Source organism: Astatotilapia calliptera, chromosome 1, assembly GCF_964374335.1.
Source record: "Astatotilapia calliptera chromosome 1, fAstCal68.1, whole genome shotgun sequence".
Lineage (NCBI taxonomy): Eukaryota > Metazoa > Chordata > Actinopteri > Cichliformes > Cichlidae > Astatotilapia > Astatotilapia calliptera.
In genome coordinates, this window is record NC_137422.1 from 5,398,524 (window position 1) to 5,422,768 (window position 24,245).

The 24,245-nt window shown below is 44.4% G+C and overlaps 1 protein-coding gene across 1 annotated transcript; it reads right to left on the minus strand.

Moving 5' to 3' along the window:
• Positions 1–20,708: 20,708 nt before the first annotated feature.
• On the minus strand, positions 20,709–23,769 carry cartl (cocaine- and amphetamine-regulated transcript-like). The gene is made up of 3 exons (XM_026149533.2): positions 23,384–23,769; positions 21,604–21,681; positions 20,709–21,028 (listed from the first exon to the last, which is right to left on the minus strand). The coding sequence occupies exons 1-3, from the start codon at positions 23,639–23,641 to the stop codon at positions 20,921–20,923; spliced, it is 444 nt and encodes a 147-aa protein (XP_026005318.1). The 5' UTR covers positions 23,642–23,769; the 3' UTR covers positions 20,709–20,920.
• Between the last annotated feature and the right edge of the window lie 476 nt (positions 23,770–24,245).

Genomic DNA, 24,245 nt, shown 5'->3' on the forward strand with positions numbered 1-24,245 from the left:
TCACTCTCACATTCATACACTGGTGGAGGCAAGCTACAGTTGTAGCTACAGCTGCCCTGGGGCAGACTGACAGAAGCGAGGCTGCCATATCGCACCATCGGCCCCTCTGGCCAACAATAGTAGGCGGTAGGGTAAAGTGTCTTGCCCAAGGACACAACGACCAGGACAGAGAGCCCAGGGATTGAACCAGCAACCTTCCGGTTACAGATGCGCTTCCCAACCCCCTGAGCCACATTCACCCCATATGAAAAGTTTCCGTTTTCAGCATTAACCACAATTTTAGTTTTTTTAAAAAAAAATGTCTGTATATAAAACAGTAATAATTTTGAATGAGCCTCTACTTTTTCTACATAGAAAAGGACTGAAAAAAATGAGAAAATTAGACTTTTTAAAAATGAATAGCTGTAGGTGTTAATTTAATGATAAAACTGACGTGTGGTTTTATGTTACTGTAATAAATACTTGCTAAGCATTACAGATATACCTTCATTTTTTAGAAGGCCTTGACTCGGCTGGTATGCATGAGTTTGCAGATCATTGTTGGATTTATCAAATGTGTAACCAACTGTGAGTGTGAAGACAGCCTGAAAGGCAAAAAAACAAAAAAGTAAAAAACCCCATAATAGGGGGAAATCAGCTGGTGATTTATCTTATAGAAGGGTTAAGACTAACAGCTGAGCCCCGTCTGTCTTCTGGACAGTCACTGAATGACACTTAAACTGCTCTCATCTCAGACAGGATCCTGGATTTGAAGCTGTAAACTGAAGGGCTGCTGGCTGTTGAATGTTGTGAGTGCACAGGTTGGAGGTTAAAAGAGAAAAACTAATTCTGAAGTAAGGTGGATAAAGTAGTATGGAGTGTCTCCATCAGGGAGAGACTGGTGAATGGAACAGACTTTGATGGGCATTAAAAAAAATAGGTGAAAAAAAAAAAACATGAGATAATCAAGAAGATGAAGAAAGTAGAAAGTAGAAATGCTGGGAGACATAGGCAGACAGCAGAAAGAGAGGTCACAAAAGCTTAGAGTGAGTCCTGTGTAAGGCTGCACACTAAGGAAGGAGAAAAGGAGGTATCAACAGGCTGGACAGACAGATTGAGCGGGTAAGGAATAGGTGAGGGTGGTAAAGGTCAGCGATGGAAGTCAAGAAGACTTAATCGCTGCCAAAGGTACTTTACCTGTCACAGTGACTGTGTGGCTGGCAGAGGTTGGACCCAAACACAGGACTCAGAAACTCAAGGAATGAACTCATTGGTCTTTTTATTAAACTAAAATAAAATACAAAATAACAAAACCAGGAAAATCAAACCTTTGCATCTACAAGGAAAAGGTATTTTGAGGGAGAACACATGGAATATGTGTGTGTGTGTGTGTGTGTGTGTGTGTGTGTGTGTGTGTGTGTGTGTGTGTGTGTGTGTGTGTGTGTGTATATATATATATATATATATATATATATATATATATATTCCAGATACAGACGGACAAAATGGTGATGGCTAACCAACCGGACATAGTGGTGGTAGACAAACAGAAGAAGACGGCCGTAGTGATCGATGTAGCGGTTCCGAATGACAGCAATATCAGGAAGAAGGAACACGAGAAGCTGGAGAAATACCAAGGGCTCAGAGAAGAGCTCGAGAGGATGTGGAGGGTGAAGGTAACGGTGGTCCCCGTGGTAATCGGAGCACTAGGTGCGGTGACTCCCAAGCTAGGCGAGTGGCTCCAGCAGATCCCGGGAACAACATCGGAGATCTCTGTCCAGAATAGCGCAGTCCTGGGAACAGCTAAGATACTGCGCAGGACCCTCAAGCTCCCAGGCCTCTGGTAGAACACCCGAGCTTGAAGGATAAACCGCCCGCAGGGGCGTGCTGGGTGTTTTTATATATATATAAAACACCCATATATATATATATATATATATATATATATATATATATATATATATATATATATATATATATATATATATATATATATATATATATATATATATATATATATATATATATATATATATATATATATATATATATATATATATATATATATATATATATATATATATATATATATATATATATATATATATATATATATATCCAGCAGCTGGATAGCGTAGTGGTTAGACTACACGCCTTTGGAACAGAGGATCGCAAGTTCGATTCCTGCCTGGGGCGTCTGTATCCAGTAAGGGTCCTAAGGCTAGACCCCCTATGCTAAGCAAGCCTACCGCAGACATGAGCGAGACAGATAAATATGAAGGCATGCCGGCTCGGACGTCGCCCGGATCAACAAGGTCCGCGTCAGGTGTTGAGGAACCAGGGCACCCTGACGAAAAGTGGGCTACTGGAACAAGAAGGCATCGGTGGGCAAGAGACGAAAACAGGGCGTTGTTGGAATGCTACTATGCAAGTAACCCCGGCGGAAGGGGCTACATGAATAGGATGAGGGACCTATGGATTCTTCGATACCCAACATCCACAATGACGGCGAAACAACTAGTAGCTCAGTGTTCCAACATTCGAAAGAAGGGACTGCTCTCACAGCTAGAGATTGACGAGGTACAACACAAATGCTACGGCAAGGAGGAGTCAGGACGCCAGGTCAGGGGGGAGATATCATCACCCCCACCCGAGATTGGGTACATAGCCCCAAGTGCGATAGGAGAAGGATCGTTGAGTGCGAGAGGAACTGACCTGAAAAATAGGATCATGGCCAAGCTTGAAACCTGGATCCCGCGTAGCCGATTACCAAGATTACGTGAAGTTCCCTCAGAAGGTCTGCTAGATGATGTTAATGCAGCACTACGGGCAATACCTACAACCACGATTACCGACACTAACAAGCTGATCTACAATACGGCAACAGTGATCAGTGAGATGCTTGGCTACAAGTTGAACAGCGACAAGGGGCAGTACCCTCCATGGAGAAGGAGGCTAGAGGGCAAGATCAAAGTAGCACGAAGGGAGGTTAGCCAACTAACGGAGTTGCAGAAAGGTGCGACAAATAAGGTGCCTAAGAAATACAGCAAGCTGTCCATACCTGAGGCCTTGGAAACTGCCAAGCAAAGACTCACAGCCTTGGCCAGCCGCTTGAGGAGGTACACCAGAGAGATAGAAGGCAGGAGAATAAACCAGCTGTTCTCCACAGAACCAGCAAAGGTGTACTCTCAGTGGCAAGGGAACAATAAGAGAACAGCACCACCAAGGCTGGAGACGGAGCAATACTGGAAGAGCATATGGGAGAAGGATGCAACCCATAACGGCAATGCTCAGTGGCTAGAGGATCTGAGGGCTGACCACAGCGACCTCCCTGAACAGGGTCCAGTAACCATCACAGTGGCAGATATCCAAGAAAGGGTCTCCAGTATGAAGAGTTGGACAGCACCAGGGCCCGACATGGTTCACGCCTACTGGCTGAAGAAGCTGACTGCACTCCACGAGCGTCTGGCAGCACAAATGAACCAGCTGCTAGTTAACGAGAGACACCCGGAATGGCTAACTGAAGGCCGGACGGTCCTGATCCCCAAGGACCCCAAGAAGGGACCGGTCCCCTCCAACTACCGACCAATAACCTGCCTCAGTACTACATGGAAGCTCCTGTCAGGCATCATATCGGCTAAGATGAACAGGCACATGGGTCAATACATGAGCGGGACACAGAAAGGAATTGGCAAGAATACCAGAGGCGCAAAACACCAGCTACTGGTAGACAGAACAATCAGCCGAGACTGCAAGACCAGACTGACCAACCTGTGCACTGCCTGGATTGATTACAAGAAGGCCTATGACTCAATGCCCCACAGCTGGATACTGGAATGCCTAGAATTGTACAAGATCAATGGGACCCTAAGAGCCTTCATCAGGAACTCAATGGGGATGTGGCGTACAACACTAGAGGCCAACTCCAAGCCCATAGCACAAGTCACCATCAAGTGCGGGATCTACCAAGGAGATGCTCTGTCCCCACTGCTGTTCTGCATAGGCCTGAACCCCCTCAGTGAGATCATTAACAAGACTGGCTACGGATACCGACTACAGAACGGAGCAGTTGTCAGCCACCTCCTGTACATGGATGACATCAAGCTGTATGCCAAGAGTGAACGAGACATCGATTCACTGATCCACACTACCAGGCTATACAGCAATGACATTGGAATGTCGTTCGGACTGGAGAAGTGTAGTCGGATGGTAACAAAGAGAGGGAAGGTAGTCAGAACTGAGGGGATTGAACTACCAGAAGGCAACATTGCAGACATAGAGGACAGTTACAAGTACTTGGGGATCCCACAGGCGAATGGGAACCATGAAGAGGCCGCTAGAAAAGCTGCAACCACCAAGTACCTGCAGAGGGTCAGGCAAGTCCTGAGGAGTCAGCTGAATGGTAAGAACAAGATCCGGGCCATCAACACGTACGCCCTGCCCGTGATCAGGTACCCTGCTGGGGTAATAGGCTGGCCAAAGGAGGAGATAGAAGCCACTGACATAAAGACAAGAAAGCTCCTTACCATGCATGGAGGGTTTCACCCCAAATCCAGCACCCTGAGGCTGTACGCTAAGCGGAAGGAAGGGGGCCGGGGACTGGTGAGTGTCAGCACCACAGTCCAGGATGAGACAACGAACATCCAAGAATACATTAGGAAGATGGCCCCAACTGACCGAGTGCTCAGTGAATACCTCAGGCAGCAGAAACCCAAGAAAGAGGAGGGAGACGAGGAACCATCATGGAAGGACAGGCCCCTGCACGGTATGTACCACCGGCAGATAGAGGAGGTGGCTGATATCCAGAAATCCTACCAGTGGCTGGACAAAGCTGGACTGAAAGACAGCACAGAGGCACTAATCATGGCAGCACAAGAACAAGCTCTGAGCACAAGATCCATAGAGGCTGGGGTCTATCACACCAGGCAAGACCCCAGGTGCAGGCTGTGTAAAGATGCCCCAGAGACAATCCAGCACATAACAGCAGGGTGCAAGATGCTAGCAGGCAAGGCATACATGGAACGCCATAACCAAGTGGCCGGCATAGTGTACAGGAACATCTGTGCCGAGTATAACCTGGAAGTCCCGAGGTCAAAATGGGAGATGCCCCCAAGGGTGGTGGAGAATGACCGAGCTAAGATCCTGTGGGACTTCCAGATACAGACGGACAAAATGGTGGTGGCTAACCAACCGGACATAGTGGTGGTAGACAAACAGAAGAAGATGGCCGTAGTGATCGATGTAGCGGTTCCGAATGACAGCAATATCAGGAAGAAGGAACACGAGAAGCTGGAGAAATACCAAGGGCTCAGAGAAGAGCTCGAGAGGATGTGGAGGGTGAAGGTAACGGTGGTCCCCGTGGTAATCGGAGCACTAGGTGCGGTGACTCCCAAGCTAGGCGAGTGGCTCCAGCAGATCCCAGGAACAACATCGGAGATCTCTGTCCAGAAGAGCGCAGTCCTGGGAACAGCTAAGATACTGCGCAGGACCCTCAAGCTCCCAGGCCTCTGGTAGAGGACCCGAGCTTGAAGGATAAACCGCCCGCAGGGGCGTGCTGGGTGTTTTATATATATATATATATATATATATATATATATATACATATGTATACATACATACATCCATCCATCTTCATCCGCTTTATCCGAGGCCGGGTTGCGGGGGCAGCAGCCTAAGAAAGGAGACACAGACCTCCCTCTCCCCAGCCACCTCCTCCAGCTCATCCGGGGGAATACCAAGGCGTTCCCAGGCCAGCCGAGAGATATAATCTCTCCAGCGTGTCCTGGGTCTGCCCCGGGGCCTCCTCCCAGTGGGACATGCCTGGAACACCGCGCCCAGGGGGCCTCCTTGTCAGATGCCCGAACCACCTCAGCTGGCTCCTTTCGATGTGGAGCAGCAGTGGCTCTACTCTGAGCCCCTCGCGGATGGCCGAACTTCTCACCCTATCTCTAAGGGAGAGGCCAGCCAACCTTCAGAGGAAGCTCATTTCTTGTATCCGCGATCTCGTTCTTTCGGTCACTACCCACAGCTCGTGGCCATAGGTGAGGGTAGGGACGTAGATGGACCGGTAAATTGAGAGCTTCGCTTTTACACTCAGCTCCCTCTTCACCACGACGGACCGGTGCAGCGTCCGCATTACTGCAGCTGCAGCCCCAATCCGTCTGTCGATCTCCGGCTCCCTTCTCCCATCACTCGCGAACAAGACCCCGAGATACTTGAACTCCTCCACTTGGGGCAGGAACTCATCCCCGACCCGGAGTGGGCACTCCACCCTTTTCCGGCTGAGAACCATGGCCTCAGATTTGGAGGTGCTGATCCTCATTCCCGCTGCTTCACACTCGGCTGCGAACCGTTCCAGTGCGAGCTGGAGGCCCTCACCCGATGAAGCCAACAGAACCACATCATCCGCAAAAATCAGAGATGAGATTCTGAGGCCACCAAAGCGAAAGCCCTCCGCCACTTGGCTGCGCCTAGAAATCCTGTCCATAAAAATTATGAACAGAACTGGAGACAAAGGGCAGCCCTGGCGGAGCCCATCACCCACCGGGAACGAGTCCGACTCATTGCCGGCAATGCGAACCAAACTCTTGCAACGGTTGTATAGGGATCGAATGGCCCGTAGCAATGGGCCAGACACCCCATACTCCCGCAACACCTCCCACAGGACACCCCGAGGGACACGGTCGAATGCCTTCTCCAAGTCCACAAAACACATGTAGACTGGTTGGGCAAACTCCCATGCACCCTCAAGTATCCTCGAGAGGATAAAGAGCTGGTCCAATGTTCCGCGACCAGGACGAAAACCGCATTGTTCCTCCTGTATCCGAGGTTCGACTAACGGACGAACTCTCCTTTCCAGCACCCTGGCATAGACTTTCCCAGGGAGGCTGAGGAGTGTGATCCCCCTGTAGTTGGAACACACCCTCCGGTCCCCCTTCTTAAATATGGGGACCACCACCCCGGTCTGCCAGTCCAAGGGTACTGCCCCTGATCTCCACGCAACATTGCAGAGGCGTGTCAACCAGGACAGCCCTACAACGTCCAGAGCCTTCAGGAACTCGGGGCGGACCTCATCAACACCAGGGGCTCTGCCACCAAGGAGTTGTTTAACTGCCTCAGTGACCTCGCCCCCGGAAATTGGCGGGTCATTCCCCTCATCCCCAGACTCTGCTTCCTCCTCGGAAGACGTGTCAGTGGGATTAAGGAGGTCCTCGAAGTATTCCTTCCACCGCCTGACAATTTTCTCAGTCGACGTCAGCAGCGCTCCGCCAGCACTATACACAGTGCAGGTAGAGCACCGCTTTCCCCTTCTGAGACGCCTGACGGTTTGCCAGAATCTCTTCGAGGCAGTCCGAAAGTCTTTTTCCATGGCCTCTCCGAACTCCTCCCACACCCGAGTTTTTGCTTCAGCCACTGCCCGAGCCGCATTCTGCTTGGCCTGTCGATACTACCTCCGGAGTCCCACAGGCTAACCAAGCCAGATAGGACTCCTTCTTCAGCCTGGTGGCTCCCTTCACCTCTGGTGTCCATCATTTGGTTCGGGGATTACCACCACGGCAGGCACCAACCACCTTGCGGCCGCAGCTCAATGCAGCAGCTTCGGCAATGGAGACGCTAAACATGGTCCATTCGGACTCAATGTCCCCAGTCTCCCTCGGAATGCTGTTGAAGCTCTGCCGGAGGTGTGCATTGAAGATCTCGCGGACTGGGGCCTCTGCTAGACGTTCCCAGCACACCCTCACTACACGTTTAGGTGCACCAGGTCTGTCCAGCGTCCTCCCCCGCCACCTGATCCAACTCACCACCAGGTGGTGATCAGTTGACAGCTCAGCCCCTCTCTTTACCCGAGTGTCCAGAACATATGGTCGCAGGTCTGGTGATATGATTACAAAATCGATCAGCCTAGAGCGTCCTGCCGCCACGTGCACTTATGGACACTCTTATGTTCGAACAGGGTGTTCGTTATGGCCAAACTGTGATTAGCACAGAAGTCCAATAACAAAGCACCGCTCGGGTTCAGATCAGGGAGGCCGTTCCTCCCAATCACGCCCCTCCAGGTCTCGCTGTCGTTACCCACGTGAGCATTGAAGTCTCCCAGCAGGACAACAGAGTCTCCAGGTGGAGCACCTTCCAGCACCCCGCCCAGGGACTCTAAGAAGGCTGGGTACTCTGAATTGCCACTCGGCGCATAAGCGCAGATGACAGTCAGGACCCGTTCCCCGACCCTAAGGCGCAGGGAACAAACCCTCTCGTCCACCGGGAAAAACCCCAACGTACCGGCAGCAAGGGGATATTAGAATACCCACCCCAGCCCGCCGCCTCTCACCAGAGGCAACTCCAGACTGAGACAGAGTCCAGCCCCTCTCCAGGAGACTGGTTCCAGAGCCCAAGCCATGCGTAGAGGTGAGCCCGACTATATCTAGCCGGTACCTCTCAACCTCACACACTAACTCAGGCTCCTTCCCCACCAGAGAGGTGACATTCCATGTCCCTATTGCCAGTCTTGGCAGCCGGGGGTCAGTCCGCTAGGGCCTATATATATATATATATATATATATATATATATATATATATATATATACACATATATACATATATACATATATACATATATACATATATACATATATACATATATACATATATACATATATATGTGTGTGTGTGTGTGTGTGTGTGTGTGTGTGTGTGTGTGTGTGTGTGTGTGTGTGTGTGTGTGTGTGTGTGTGTGGTCCGCGTCAGGTGATGAGGAACCAGGGCACCCTGACGAGAAGTGGGCTACTGGAACAAGAAGGCATCGGTGGGCAAGAGACGAAAACAGGGCGTTGTTGGAATTCTACTACGCAAGTAACCCCGGCGGAAGGGGCTACATGAATAGGATGATTCTTCTACGGATTCTTCGATACCCAACATCCACAATAACGGCGAAACAACTAGTAGCTCAGTGTTCCAACATTCGAAAGAAGGGACTGCTCTCACAGCTAGAGATTGACGAGGTACAACATAAATGCTACGGCAAGGAGGAGTCAAGGTTCAAGGTTCAAGGTTCAAGGTTCTTTATTATTTGTCACATGCATAGTTATACAAGTATAACACACAGTGAAATGTAGCCTGACACGCTCCTCGACATGTGCAAAAATTGGGGGGGGGGTGTAGAGGAAGAACATTATATATATATATATATATATATATATATATATATATATATATATATATATATATATATATATATATATATATATATTAGGGGTGCAACGATATTCGTATCGATATTGAACCGTTCGATACAGTGCTTTCAGTTCGGTACGCATATGTATCGAACAATACAATTTTTTTCAATTTTTTTCAATTTTTTTTTTTTTTTTTCTTGTGTCCCGTTTGGATCTATAGCCATCAGAATTGTTGTCTTGAGGCCAAGAAAGATGCCAAGAGGATTTATTTTAAGTGGATCATCATATTGGTCCATTTGATTGACCTTTATTATAATTATGAATTTATTTTATTTTCAGTTGCAAACGGGACAGACATGACTGTGGGATAGGACAGAGGGAAAGAATGAAAGAAAGAGGGGGAGAGAAAGAAAGAAAACCAAAGGGGAGAAAAAAAAAGAACAATACAAAATTTGTAATTTATTTTATCAACTTTCCTTCTGACGATGCTGTCTGTGTTGAGCGCTCAGTGAATCTGCATTTGACTACTCCGCCTAGGCTCGAGAGTGCAGCCTAGGCGGAGTAGTCGAACGCAGATTCACTGAGCACTCAACACAGACAGCATAGTCAGAAGGAAGAGCGCAGGGCAAGCTAGCGAGACAGAAGTGGACCTCCCCACCCTCATTCAGATCTGGCGTTTGGAATTATTTTGGTTTTCATGTGACGTATGACCCTGAAGGTAAGCGAGTCATGGACTAAAGTAAAACAGTATGTTGGATGTGCCATGCAATGCTCAATTACATGGGTGGGAGCTAGTGTGTTAGCGCAGTTAGCTCGTTAACGTGTTGGCCGTCTAGCCCCTCTGTATAGGGTAGCTCGTTAACGGAGATTTGCCGTGTTGTGGCGTTAAGGTTATTTCAACGAGATTAACCTGAAAGCACTAGTGGGAACACAACGAATATGACTGCACATTTACACCGACATCATCCTAGTGCAAAGACAAAAACAACAAGCATGCATGCTACAAACTTTAGCCGAGTCATTTAGACAGCTGTTAGCACAGGATTCTCCTTATGGAGACCTGATATGTATGCTGCTGAGAATATAGCCCAGAAGAAGCGGATAGTATAGCTTTTATTTTGGAAAGAGACATTTCTCTGTAATAAACTCTCTTTTCCAAAGATGAGTGATTCCTCAATCAGATACAGGGCTCGCAATATCGCTAGCCCGACGTCCCGGAGCTATCTCTGCCCTGCCTGTCGGGCTATTGTAGGAAGGAAAAATATATGTCAATGCTTTTGCATTCTTTCAGAAATGTAGCTGGGTAATTATGTCATTGGGTGAGCCACTGTCAATATGTGACATATAGAAATCGTGTTTGAATTTGCGCTTGTTTTTTTGCTTTCACTTTGCAATCGCGCGAACTGTGTATAGAGAGCGACAGCACTGATCTGTGAGTGATGATAATTTGTGCACCAATTCCTCTGACATCGTCTTATTAATCGTTAGCTTACTATGCAAACATGACAAGTGAAATCTCCCGCAGCAAGCTTAAACATGTGAGAGGTTGATCGCGCAGAGAATCGCTGAGCTTATGTGAGTGCGGCAGGATATATATTTCACTACGATGACCTGGATGACTGAGAACCTTCACAGACAGATATATATTTTAGTTCTGCTGAGCCAAATAAGACAGGTCAGGGTGAAGAAGTGACAGCCAAAGAAAAGCTTACCACAAAACGGAGAAGTTATGACAAATCAGACTATAAGGCAAAAAGAAAGTGCAGCTTTATGGTTTCATGGACAAAATAATTTCTGTGGCTGCAATATGACGAGCTAAAAAACAACACGCACAAGGGTTAGGGTTAAATTTAAAAACTGTACTTTTGTGTTAAAATATATATTTATAATTTTAATAAATGACAAATTAAAAAGGCATGAATATTTTTTTTTGTATTGAAAAAATATCGAACCGTGACACCAAAGTATCGAACCGAACCGTGAATTTTGTGTATCGTTGCACCCCTAATATATATGTATATATATATATATATATATAAAAAAAACACCCAGCACGCCCCTGCGGGCGGTTTATCCTTCAAGCTCGGGTCCTCTACCAGAGGCCTGGGAGCTTGAGGGTCCTGCGCAGTATCTTAGCTGTTCCCAGGACTGCGCTCTTCTGGACAGAGATCTCCGATGTTGTTCCCGGGATCTGCTGGAGCCACTCGCCTAGCTTGGGAGTCACCGCACCTAGTGCTCCGATTACCACGGGGACCACCGTTACCTTCACCCTCCACATCCTCTCGAGCTCTTCTCTGAGCCCTTGGTATTTCTCCAGCTTCTCGTGTTCCTTCTTCCTGATATTGCTGTCATTCGGAACCGCTACATCGATCACTACGGCCGTCTTCTTCTGTTTGTCTACCACCACTATGTCCGGTTGGTTAGCCACCACCATTTTGTCCGTCTGTATCTGGAAGTCCCACAGGATCTTAGCTCGGTCATTCTCCACCACCCTTGGGGGCATCTCCCATTTTGACCTCGGGACTTCCAGGTTATACTCCGCACAGATGTTCCTGTACACTATGCCGGCCACTTGGTTATGGCGTTCCATGTATGCCTTGCCTGCTAGCATCTTGCACCCTGCCCATAACAGCATCTTGCACCCTGCTGTTATGTGCTGGATTGTCTCTGGGGCATATATATATATATATATATATATATATATATATATATATATATATATATATATATATATATATATATATATATATATATATTGTTACGACCCAGTGATGTGTGTGTTGTGTTATGCTTCCCACGGGGGGGATGGCTGTGGGTATCTTTCCCCTTTTTCTCTCCTAGGAGGTGGAAACCTGGGCGTGGCTGCTGGGTATCCGGGTGGAGTCTCTGCCTGTCCTGTGTGGATCCTGTGTGGATAATTGATGAACCACCTCCGGTACTTAAGGACTTAACGACAGCCACCTGGAAGCCCTCCCCGAGCCTCCACCACTCGACCAAGAACCTGTGTGATGATCTATGTTAGTGCAGTGTAGAGTTTTGAGTGTATATCTGGTTGGGATGTCTACTTGGTTGTAAATAGTGTAAATAGTATATCTGGGTGGGATGGCTATTATGTTGTAAATAATTGTAAATAGATTGTCAAGTAGTGATCACGGGTTGGTTCACCTGATATATCACTGTCACTGCCGCAGCCTAGTAGGCGTGAGAAGCCGTTTTCTTTTGTTGAGCAAGTTTTCTCCTGTTTTTCGTTAGATAGTTAGGTAAGTGACTTGTCTTTTGTTTTGGCTTCTTTTTATTTTGGTGTAGGGAAGAGTAGGGATTGTTTTATAGGGAGTTTTGTTTATTGTTTTGGCATTGCTCACTGCCGATGAAAATAAATGGCTGCTTAAATACTTGAAAAAGGTGTCGTTGTTGGGGTTTGTGCGTGGGTGGGAAGTGAGTGGGGCAAACTATTTGTTATGTTTATTTACTTGCCGGGACCAGAACGTAACAATATACATATATATATATATATATATATATATTTAACCTTCCTGCCTTCTTGGGACCTTTTTGTGCCACTGCTATGTGTTAAATGGCTGCCATTTCCACTGTGTTCAGTGGAATATAACCAAACTTGCCACAGGATAGTTTTTACCTGTCAATGTTAATATTCCAGTGTGAATTCCTTAAATCAGCCTAAAATGGCTGAGCAGCAGAAATCCCCACACCCATCACCCTGGGGACCATTTTCTGCCCATTGACTTCCATTATAAACGCTATTTTTCAACCCCAAATTATCATCATATGATTTTATTTTTTCTTCTTTTCTTGGATGTCAATGAAGACTCAGGGCCTTGAAGTTTTAATTTTTAAATTGCAAAAAAAATGCAAAAAAAATAATGGCAGGTCAAAATGTATGTTGGTGCCAATCTTTGGTCCATCTAAAGGCCTACTTATAATGACAATCACATATTACTTCAACTGGTTTTTTGTGGAAATATTTAGTTTCGTTTTTTGGTTTTTGGGGCTTATAACACAGGGCGCTCATGTAATAACACTGGGATTTGAAGGGTTAAAACAACGAAAATATAATTAAAACTTTACATGAATATTTCAGGGAGAAGTAGTTTTACAAGGTTGGCTAATTTAAAGTGGAATAAAATATGGATATATGGTCTTTTTATGGCGTGGCTGAGAATGGTCCCTAGGGTGATGGGTGTGAGTTTTTTAAAGGATGGCAGGAGGGATATATATATATATATATATATATATATATATATATATATATATATATATATATATATATATATATATATATATATATAGTATATACACTGGGTGAATGTGCAGTAGTAGCAGCAAGCAGGTGAATTCTGTACATTAATATGAATAGATATCTGACTATTTTACAGGATAGACAATATAAACATATTTAAAATTAAAGGAATTGAAATGTACATTGTGCCTTGGTTTAGTGTCTGGAAGAGTCCTGTCTCAGTCAATTATAGATGCTGTGATGATGTGAGAGGGCGGGTGTGTGTGTTTAGGGCACGGATGGCTTGGGGATAGAAGCTCCTCTTGAGTCTCTCTGTCCTTGCCCGGAAGATGCGGAACCTTCTACCAGATTGCAGAAGTTGGAACAGTTTGTTGCCAGGATGGGACGGGTCCTTCAGTATCTGCGCTGCTCTAGTCCGGCATCTCCTGGTGTAGGTGTCCTGAAGCGGGGGGAGAGCAATCCTGCAGCAGCGTTCTGCTGTACGGATCACTCTCTGGAGAGCTTTTTGGTCCTTCACACAGCTGTTCCCAAACCACGATGTCATGTTCTGTGTGAGGATGCTCTCCACAGCGCCTGTATAGAAAATCCTGAGGATCTTTGGAGAGACCCTGAACTTCCTCAGTTGTCGTAGGTGATACAGGCGCTGCCTAGCCTTTTTGGTCTGGACCTGAATGTGGGCAGCCCATGTCAGGTCTGAGGAGATGTGGACACCAAGATACTTGAAGGACTGCACCCTCTCCACTGGAGCTCCATTGATGATAATGGGCTTGTAGTCTCTGTGCTGACCCCTTCTGAAGTCCACCACCAGCTCCTTGGTCTTGCTGACGTTCAGCTGGAGGTGGTTGTCCTGGCACCACGATGCCAGATTCTTCACTTCATCCATGTAGGCCGCCTCATCGTTGTTGGAGATGGCACCCAACACCACTGTGTCGTCAGCAAACTTCACAATGGTGTTGGAGCCATGGGTGGCCACACAGTCTGAAGTGTAGAGGGAGTAGAGCAGTGGCGAGAGGACACATCCCTGAGGTGCTCCTGTGTTGATGGTGATGCTGTTGGAGAAGCACCTGCCCACCCTCACCACCTGAGTTCTGCCAGTGAGGAAGTCCAACACCCATGCACACAGACGGCTAGTCAGGACGCCAGGTCAGGGAGGAGATATCATCACCCCCACCCGAGATTGGCTACATAGCCCCAAGTGCGATAGGAGAAGGATCGTTGAGTGCGAGAGGAACTGACCTGAAAAATAGGATCATGGCCAAGCTTGACGCGGACCACACACACACACACACACACACACACACATATATACATATTTACCCTCAGAAGGTCTGCTAGATGATGTTAATGCAGCACTACGGACAATACCTACAACCACGATTACCGACACTAACAAGCTGATCTACAATACGGCAGCAGTGATCAGTGAGATGCTTGGCTACAAGTTGAAGAGCCACAAGGGGCAGTACCCTCCATGGAGAAGGAGGCTAGAGGGCAAGATCAAAGTAGCACGGATATATCTGTATATGTATATATGTAAATATATATATATATATATATACATATATATGTAAATATATATATATGTATATATATATATATATATTTACATATATATGTATATATATATGTAAATATATATATATACATATATATGTAAATATATATAGGCGCTCGTGTATAGCGCCTAAATACGTTTATGTAGATATATGTTTTCTATATTTTAAATGAAGCTTTTATTGAGTGTTTTTTTGTAAATCCCTTTTCCATTTGAACTATTTATGAATGGATTAATAGCTCATTTAGAAACATTTATACTTCCTAATTTTTGCTGACAATCCAGTGTTTAAATAATAAATTGCTTCATTAGTGTATAAATAAGTATTAGACATCAAAACTTAATTTATGAATGAATATAAAGTGAATAATTGTTTCACAATTAATAATTCATTCTTAAAATACTTTATGTTAATGTGCGTGACTCTCCATATGTACCGCGCACGTCATGCATCAACGTACTTTGTGTGTAACTGGGACACACCAGCCGCTTTAACAAAAGCCCATTATGTTATACAGTGGGCCTGATAATGGCCTGAGGTAACTCTGAGGTAATGTTAGATACTGATAACATTACGTAGGTCAAAAACTTACATCATCACGAGCACTGCTCCATGTGATCCAGTGATCACTGATCCTGATCCTGATCCTGATTCTGATCCTGATCCTGATCCTGATGGGCTCAGTGAGCACTGTGGTATTTAAGGCTGCCCTGGATTATTATAGCTAATGCAGGGATGTTGTGTATTTCATCTGACAATCTAATCTACACAAATGTAGCCAGTGATCATTAATCATGTAATTCAGATTAAAGTCAGCATGAACACATTTGCTCATTTCTTGCAGGCAGATGCATCTCTTCTGCTCTGTGGCTGCCATTGCTGTAAATGTATGAATTATAACATGAATAAAACTTTCTAAAAAAAGAAAATCCAAGCCAAGTCATCAACATAACATTTTGCAGTTGTTCGTTTGTCCCAGATCTAAAAGCACACGCAGCGATGATGTGTTTCTTACAGACTAAAGACTTTCAACATCACAGACAAAGAATAATAGTGACTTTTATTTCTTTTTATGTTTCATGTGAGTCATTGTAGCAGTTAGTTTATTATCTTTGAATCACGCCATCTAGTCGGGAACGGATCACATTACCTGGGTGGGGAGTGGAAACAACAGCTTTCTGTCTGCTGTAAAACAGCTCTCTCTATTGTGCTTCACAACTGTACAAAAAAAGAGCTTTTTTCATCAAGTTGGCACCACTTTAAGAGAACCCAGGTTAGTCATGAGGCTGGAAGAAACCAGGACAGAGTGAATGTGGTGTAACAGATTTAATGCTGGAAAAAAAACCTTATTTGAAACATCACTGGGGTTGTGACGACAGCAGCCACTGTCCCAGTACAGTCCAGCACACAATAATTTTGGGCAATAGGACACAGATATATAGATTCCTTATCAGGCAGGATGTTGCTTTAATAAGAACTTTAACAATATTTCCAGGTGCTGAAGAGTATAAGGGCACCACAGAGAGCGATGTGAAGTCTGAAAACTACAAACTAAAACAGTGTGTGAAACTGTGAGCTTTCCAGACCTTTTTAGTCCTCCTGCAGGCCAGATTACTACTCCGAGGCTACATTAGGCCCTGCTACTGGTAACGGTGGGCTGTTAGCAGAAGAGAGGGCCTCCTCCGCAGTGATGTCAGAGACATGATACAGTCATACAGAATATCATCACTTCAACTAAACATGGTTCTACAATCTACTGAATCGTGGGGTGTTCTTGGTTTTTCACAGACCCCTGTGAAAACATTTACGTGGCTTACATTTTAAGTCAGTGTGGAAGTACCAAAACATGTGGTTCCTCTAATGAGACTTCAGGCTAATTTTAAAAGGCAGTGCATCTCCATACACTCCCATGTTACATGTTAAAATTCACAGGTAAGGTTGCCTTATTGGGGACACATGGTACACACTGTTTGCAATAATTAAAAACAGAAGCTTTTCATCCACTGTTGATTGACTTGTTTTTTAATGCAGGTTAAATTTCTTCAGCCGTTGGACAGGGGACGCATTACAGGGCTGTTTGTCTGCTATCTCTTCAACAGAAGCAGAGGAAGCCAAAGAACTTTAAATGAGCTCCTCGGTTTTTCATGGCGGATTAGGAGGATGAATGAAAAGCATGTATCTGTTGGCTGCAGGCCACATGTTTGCAGCATTACTGTACATATCTTTGGCGCAGCTGGACAGTGTGCTTTTATTTGTCACAGTTTGTGACTAAATACAGCCAAATATTATGAACACACTACATTTGTTCCAAGCTGTGGTTAAATGTGTCACGCAGCAGGGTGCACAGGCTCTGGAAAGAGCAAGAATAAAAGTTTAGGAAAGGGCAGTTATAAATAAGCATTTATAAATGATGAGCCGTCACGCTGATTTGTTTTTCTTTGGTCTGTTTCCACTTTGGGCTTAATAAGCATGTTGCACTTGGCTCCAGCCCAAGCAGCATCAGCCAGCAGAGGGTCTCCATCAACCTTTAAAGCCACAGTCCTGCAGGAGTCCAGTGCAGGAGCTGTTTAATGGCTCCTGCACTGGAGGGTTAAAAACAAAACATGAAGACAACTGCTTGTAGAAGTTATGTGACACACCCTGTAATACACTGCAGAAATATTCTGCTTCAAATTCTGACTTATTTTATAAATGAATATCTACCAAACAGTATATTAACAATATAATAATAACAATGATCCAGATAGACTGTGTGGAAGAGGCTTCCCCTCGTCAGGAACACAAGTTGTCCTTGTGTCTGCAGCACTATGGGGGGTTTAAGCCTTTTAACTCTTAAAAAAGTAATCGTTGTACCCAATCACTGCAGCTCACAGGCGGAGCCAGTGAAGGGTAAAAGGCTGTACACGGTGTGGACGTTGTGTCAGGCCACATCTCTTACTGAGTCCAGACATTTTCAGTCTCATTGCCACAGGTATCAACTCCAGCTTGTAGCCATGCAGCCGTTGCCAACATGTTTCAAAGAATGTGTTTTTGAATTCTGGCATGGTCCTGTAAGACGGTGCCACCAGTTTGTGAAATTTAGATGTTTCACAGTCGTTTAGGAGCAGCTTAGCCAAGAAGTGACTGATCATATAAAATTATAGAGTTTTGTTGCAGAGGTGTATAGTGCATACAAGTTGCCAACGCTCTGCTGACTCACTAACTGCAGATTTCCAAACACAAAAAGTGTGTGCCTCGAACATCATAGCAGGGTTTCCATTGCCAAACAACTCCTGTAGGTGTAATGTGTAGTTATCTACACAGTGTACTTGGGTGGTGATGCTAATAGAGCAAAAACAAGAGTGAATATTGGGTTTAAAGTAATCATCTGCATTGAAATATGATTCCAGATGATTGATGGTGTTGTTGTGATTCTGCTGGAAATAATGAACATCTTCACTATCATTCTCATTGTCATTGTATATTACAGTTTGTGTTTGTGTGTTTATAGACTTTTTTTTTTTTACTGATTTAAGTGCTCATTTTCAATTCCCATGAATATTCCCAGAAATATATAAAAACAACAACAAAAGAGCTCTGAGTCAATGGTAACTGCACAGTATGTCGTGCCTGTTATAAGCTGTGGTTACTTAGAAATGGCAGTGTGTGCTACCAACTTTATTCTGGCAACAGTTCGTCTTTTAATCGTCTTCTTTGTTACACGAAGTTAAAACACCTTTAACACACCTGACACTAATGTGAGTCTAAGTTGTATTCTGTTTACATTATACATGCTTCCCTTAGGCAGCATCATTAGAAGACATAGCATAAATTTTCACTGCTATGCAGATGACACCCAGCTCTATCTATCTATGAAGCCAGATAACACACACCAATTAGTTAAACTGCAGGAATGTCTTAAAGACATAAAGACCTGGATGGCCGCTAACTTTCTGCTTCTTAATTCAGATCAAACTGAGGTTATTGTACTCGGCCCCGAAAATCTTAGAAATATAGTATCTAACCAGATTCTTACTCTGGATGGCATTACCTTGGCCTCCAGTAACACTGTGAGGAACCTTGGAGTCATTTTTGACCAGGACATGTCCTTCAATGCACATATTAAACAAATATTCAAAGGAGCTTGCAAAGAAAAGCGTCTGGACTTCTTTAAGTTACTTGAAGACGTTTCACCTCTCATCCGAGAAGTTTCTTCAGTTCTAAGGTCAAATGGTGGAGAGTCCCAGATATAAACCTAGTGGGAGTATCCCCCCACAGAAGGACAAAAGGACCCCCTGATGATCCTCTAATCGCCTGAGCCAACGTGTCGAACTCGGCGTGGGTCCCAATCAGTCAGAGTTTCGGGTGAGTTCATTGTGAAACCTGGCCCCACCTTATCATGCGAATTCCTGAGGTCAGATGGCCCAGGATGTGAGTGGGCGTTAAGGCGTCTGGGAAGGGATCTCAAAACTGGATTATAGATGGCAGAGAGTTGGTGTCGTAAACCCCCGCCTCTGTTCAAAGATGGTCGCTCACAGTGGACATAGATGGCTTCTTTCACTCCTCTTTCAAACCATCTGTCCTCTCTGTCCAAAATGTGAACATTGGCATCCTTGAAAGGGAGAGAGCAGATTTCTCCTGTTTTGGCTTCCCTTCATTGGCTCCCTGTTAAATCCAGAATTCAAAATCCTGCTCCTCACATACAAGGTCTTAAATAATCAGGCCCCATCTTATCTTAATGACCTTGTAGTACCATATCACCCTATTAGAGCACTTCGCTCTCGCTCTGCAGGCCTACTTGTTGTTCCTAGAGTATTTAAAAGTAGAATGGGAGGGAGAGCCTTCAGTTTTCAGGCCCCTCTTCTGTGGAACCAGCTTCCAGTTTGGATTCAGGAGACAGACACAATCTCTACTTTCAAGATTAGGCTTCAAACTTTCCTTTTTGCTAAAGCATATAGTTAGGGCTGGACCAGGTGACCCTGAATCCTCCCTTAATTATGCTGCAATAGACGTAGGCTGCCGGGGATTCCCATGATGCATTGAGTTTTTCCTTTCCAGTCACCTTTCTCCCTCACTATGTATTAACAGACCTCTCTGCATTGAATCATATCTGTTATTAACCTCTGTCTCTCTTCCACAGCATGTCTTTATCCTGTCTCTACTTCTCTCACCCCAACCGGTCGCAGCAGATGGCCCCGCCCCTCCCTGAGCCTGGTTCTGCCGGAGGTTTCTTCCTGTTAAAAGGGAGTTTTTCCTTCCCACTGTCACCAAAGTGCTTGCTCATATAGGGGGTCATATGATTGTTGGGTTTTTCTCTGTATCTATTATTATAGGATATACTGTACAATATAAAGCGCCTTGGGGCGACTGTTGTTGTGATTTGACGCTATATAAATAAAACTGAATTGAATTGAAGTTTCTACATAAACAAATAAACCAGCGTGTCAGTACATTATACTTTTAAGGCTTTTCCCAAGTTTGAAACCTCCTACGTATGCATTCTCCACTGGCCCGAAAGGCCTCTGAAACCAGAATAAATGTGTATCGTTACTGGACACACTCCAGCTACATTGAAGAGCTTGAATTTGCACAGTGCTGTCCTTCCAGCTGAGCAAACTTCCTGTGTAGTGTAATGGCTGCAGTGCCAATAAAAACGAATCCAAACAAGCTTTATACAACATGTTCTCATCTCCAATATAAAAACACACAGTAACCTGAATGACAAAGGGCGAGCGACACGGACCAAGAAATAACAAAAAAAACAAATTATATGTTGACGTGTTTATTGAAGATGAAACATTTACATTAAACACAACATATTCAGTACTGTCAGCAGTACAAAATCCATGCTTATCCTCAGGCGACAACTGTTTAACAACAGCTATGACTATAAATGAAAGGGTTGGTTTATGGGAGCTGTGCTGAAGGATGTGTTTGGCATAGCAGAGGTGACAAATTAAAGGAGAGCCCTGGGCGGTTTAGATGCACTTGAGGAGGTAGGAGTTGCAGTTGGCTCCTCTTCCACAGTCGCAGAGCTTCCCGATGCGAGGCCCGTACTTCATGGCACACCGGTTCCCCAACCCGCACTGAGGGGAGCAGGAAGACACAGACTTGTTACTCTGAGCGAGTTTACTTATTTATCTTTGAATGTGGAAACAGCTGCAAAAAGAACTATGAGCTTTCACATCTGTCAGGGAGGATATTTATTTTTTATTCTGTTATTTGCGCACAAAAACTTCATTACTTTGCGAACAGTTATTCAATTTATTTAACAGAAAGAAGAAGATGAATCATTCTTCAGCGCTGTAATTAAATGCCATCCATTACCTCCAGCTGGGCCTGTAGGAAACAGGCTGACTTATTTTGTGTGAGGAGACAGGAGGATTGAAAGCTGTTTGCAGCTTTCCAGTTTCCCTCTCTCAGCTAATTGGAGTTGGGCAGCAGCCTTGATTAGTCTGTAATTGCACTGAATGAAAGAGTGTTGTTGGCATTCCCTTGTTATCTTTTAATTACTGGCAGGTATATTTTCCATACGCTTTAATTAAACAGCAGTGATGTACGCAGTACATATTAATGACTCGTCTTACAAGCCGAGACTAAATGACGTCCTTAGAGCCACGGTGCATTAATGTTAAAACGGGGGGGGGGGGAGTGACGTTACCAGTGGGATGCTTCCTCTTTTCTCAGGGGAGGAGACTTGATTATGGTTTCTGCCCAGGAGCACGTCCAGTGCCTCTAGCTGCTCAGCACAGAACAACAGAAAAAGTTTGATTTAAATAACATTCATCCACTTTTTGATACTTTTGCACATTTATTCGTGCTCAAACTTTTTAATGAAGCCAGAAGATACACAATAAAAACAAAAGTGTCAAACTAACTGTGATAGAGTGTTAACGCTACACTATGAGCTGTGTTACCCTTTCAGTCAGTTTCACTCAGGTTAGAGTTAAATGTTAAACGTGTTAGCATTTGTAACACTGCACTGTCAGCGTTATTCATGTTAATAACACAATTATGTTACAGAGTTACTACTAAGACTACAGTGAGATAATTTTTTGATACTGTAACTTTATTCCAGCAAACTAAAACATGTCCAGGTTCATTTGAATCATATGAATCATGAATTTATGAGTTTATATGTTTGCAGTTGGAAAAAAAATTAGACACATGACAAAGGATACAAATGCAATTAAATAGAAAGAACGCAATTTACTAAATTTCAACTGAACTCTCTGAAAAGCTGTTCAGCTTTTATAATAAAGCTTTTGTTTATTATGCTTATCATGCCATATGCTAAATGGCAAAACGTTCATAACTAACCACAGCAACAACTTATGATGATAAACAGGCAAAACAGACAAAAGTGACCATTATAATCACCTCTCAGTTTGACGTTATTTACAGCGTGACTATTAATATAACGAGCCGTTGTGCAGTACATGTGTTGATAATTTAATGTAACTTTTTTTTTCTTTCTATTAAAAAAAATACTTCATCATTGTTCACGGATCAAAGAAAAACATGGTTCTAATTATTGACAACGTGAGCCATCATTTTGGCCACCAGAAACCTCCGAGGGTCAAGTAAATCACACTTAAGTTTCACGAAAAAAAAAACAAAACTGTGACGTGCAGCTGCATCCCCACTGAAACCCAAAGACATACAGCAGACAGAAAAGCAGCTGATGTGACAGTTAACAGTTGCTGTCATAGGAAATCCGGGAATATTGCATAAGTCTGCAAACTTTTACTTCTGTTTATTCTGATTGTGTTTAAGCAGCGTGGAAGTGAGAGAATCGCATGCAAATGAAATGCGCTTTATTTGGATCCTACGTGTTTATGTTGATTTGAGTATTTGTGCCTCACAAACAGTTTATACCTCACATGTACATTCGATAATCTTTAATCCTACAACTGTTTACAACTTGCATAGTTCCCATTTCTGTATAGCTGTATATCCCAGATTCTGTAAAGTTATTTATTTCATATTCTGTATAGTTTTTCATATTTATATCCTGTTCATATCCTGTACATAGCTTGTACTCACTACAGCCTGTACATACTTATAGTTATAGAATATTCACAACATACTTCATACCGTGTACATTATAACATACCATAATAGACCCATTTCTGTAATATACTCACATATCTATATTATTGCTAATATATATTGTAATATATCTATATCACTAAAGCACTTCTGGATGGATGCAAACTGCATTTCGTTGCCCTGTACCTGTGCATGTGCAATGACAATAAAGTTGAATTCTATTCTATTCTATTCTATGTAGTTTACAGCATCCGTCCAGAATTCTGAGTTTGTACTCAAAACGATATTTTCTTTTCTTAGTTATTTGGCGTCTCTCAGCTTTATCATTAAACTGCTCCCTCCCTCACTGTGGCCTTCCTCCATAAACTCACAGCTCTGCAGATACTCACCAGGTCTCTGTCTACAGCTGCTTCTTGTTTCTTCTCTCCAAAGTCTTCTGCGGAGACTTCCCGTGATGCCTGGCCGTGGCACAGGACGGACAGCAGGCCGACGAGCAGCAGCCCGCGGAGCATCCCGGAGCTATCCATGGTGCTGGTGGCGGTGAAGCGGGAGGGCGGAGGTCCCAGTGGGAGGCAGCAGATTAGAGGCTGAGGAGCACAGTGTCGCAACAGGTCTACAGGTGACTCTCCCTCCACCCTCCGGACCATGTCCCCTCTTATACCGGTTCACACAGCCCCGCCCGGGAGGCCGCTGCGAGACTACCATACCGGAAAATACTGAAGGGGAGGGGGGGCAGAAGCACGAGAAGCCCACTCTCCTCCCTCTTTTGGTTAGACCACGAGGAACTCACACATCATGTGTAAACACACACACACGTTTAAATGTCTAGAAACCTCATCCCTCCAGCATCATCCCTGATTACCTGCTTACTTCATTTCCTGTGTGATAAAGGAAGGAGGGATTTTCATTCTGAACGTCTTTGCCCATCAAAATAACTTTTACTGTTGTAGCACCGCCATGTATCACAACGAAGTTATCATTTAGTCACATCAAATTACATCCTGAATAAAATATTCATATTTTAAATATTTATTTTCATATGAATTGTGTTGTAGGGCAGGTACTTATATATAAATATATATTTTAGATTACATCAGAAAACATCACACACAGTTGAGAGAATTACCTTCAACACCACTGTGTGTAAAACTGCCACTTCTGCATTCTTACTTCAAGTCTAACAAACACAAGTAAGAAATTCTTCCTCGGTAAGAAGAGCAGAAGCGTTTTCATGGAGCTGTGGCCTGAAAC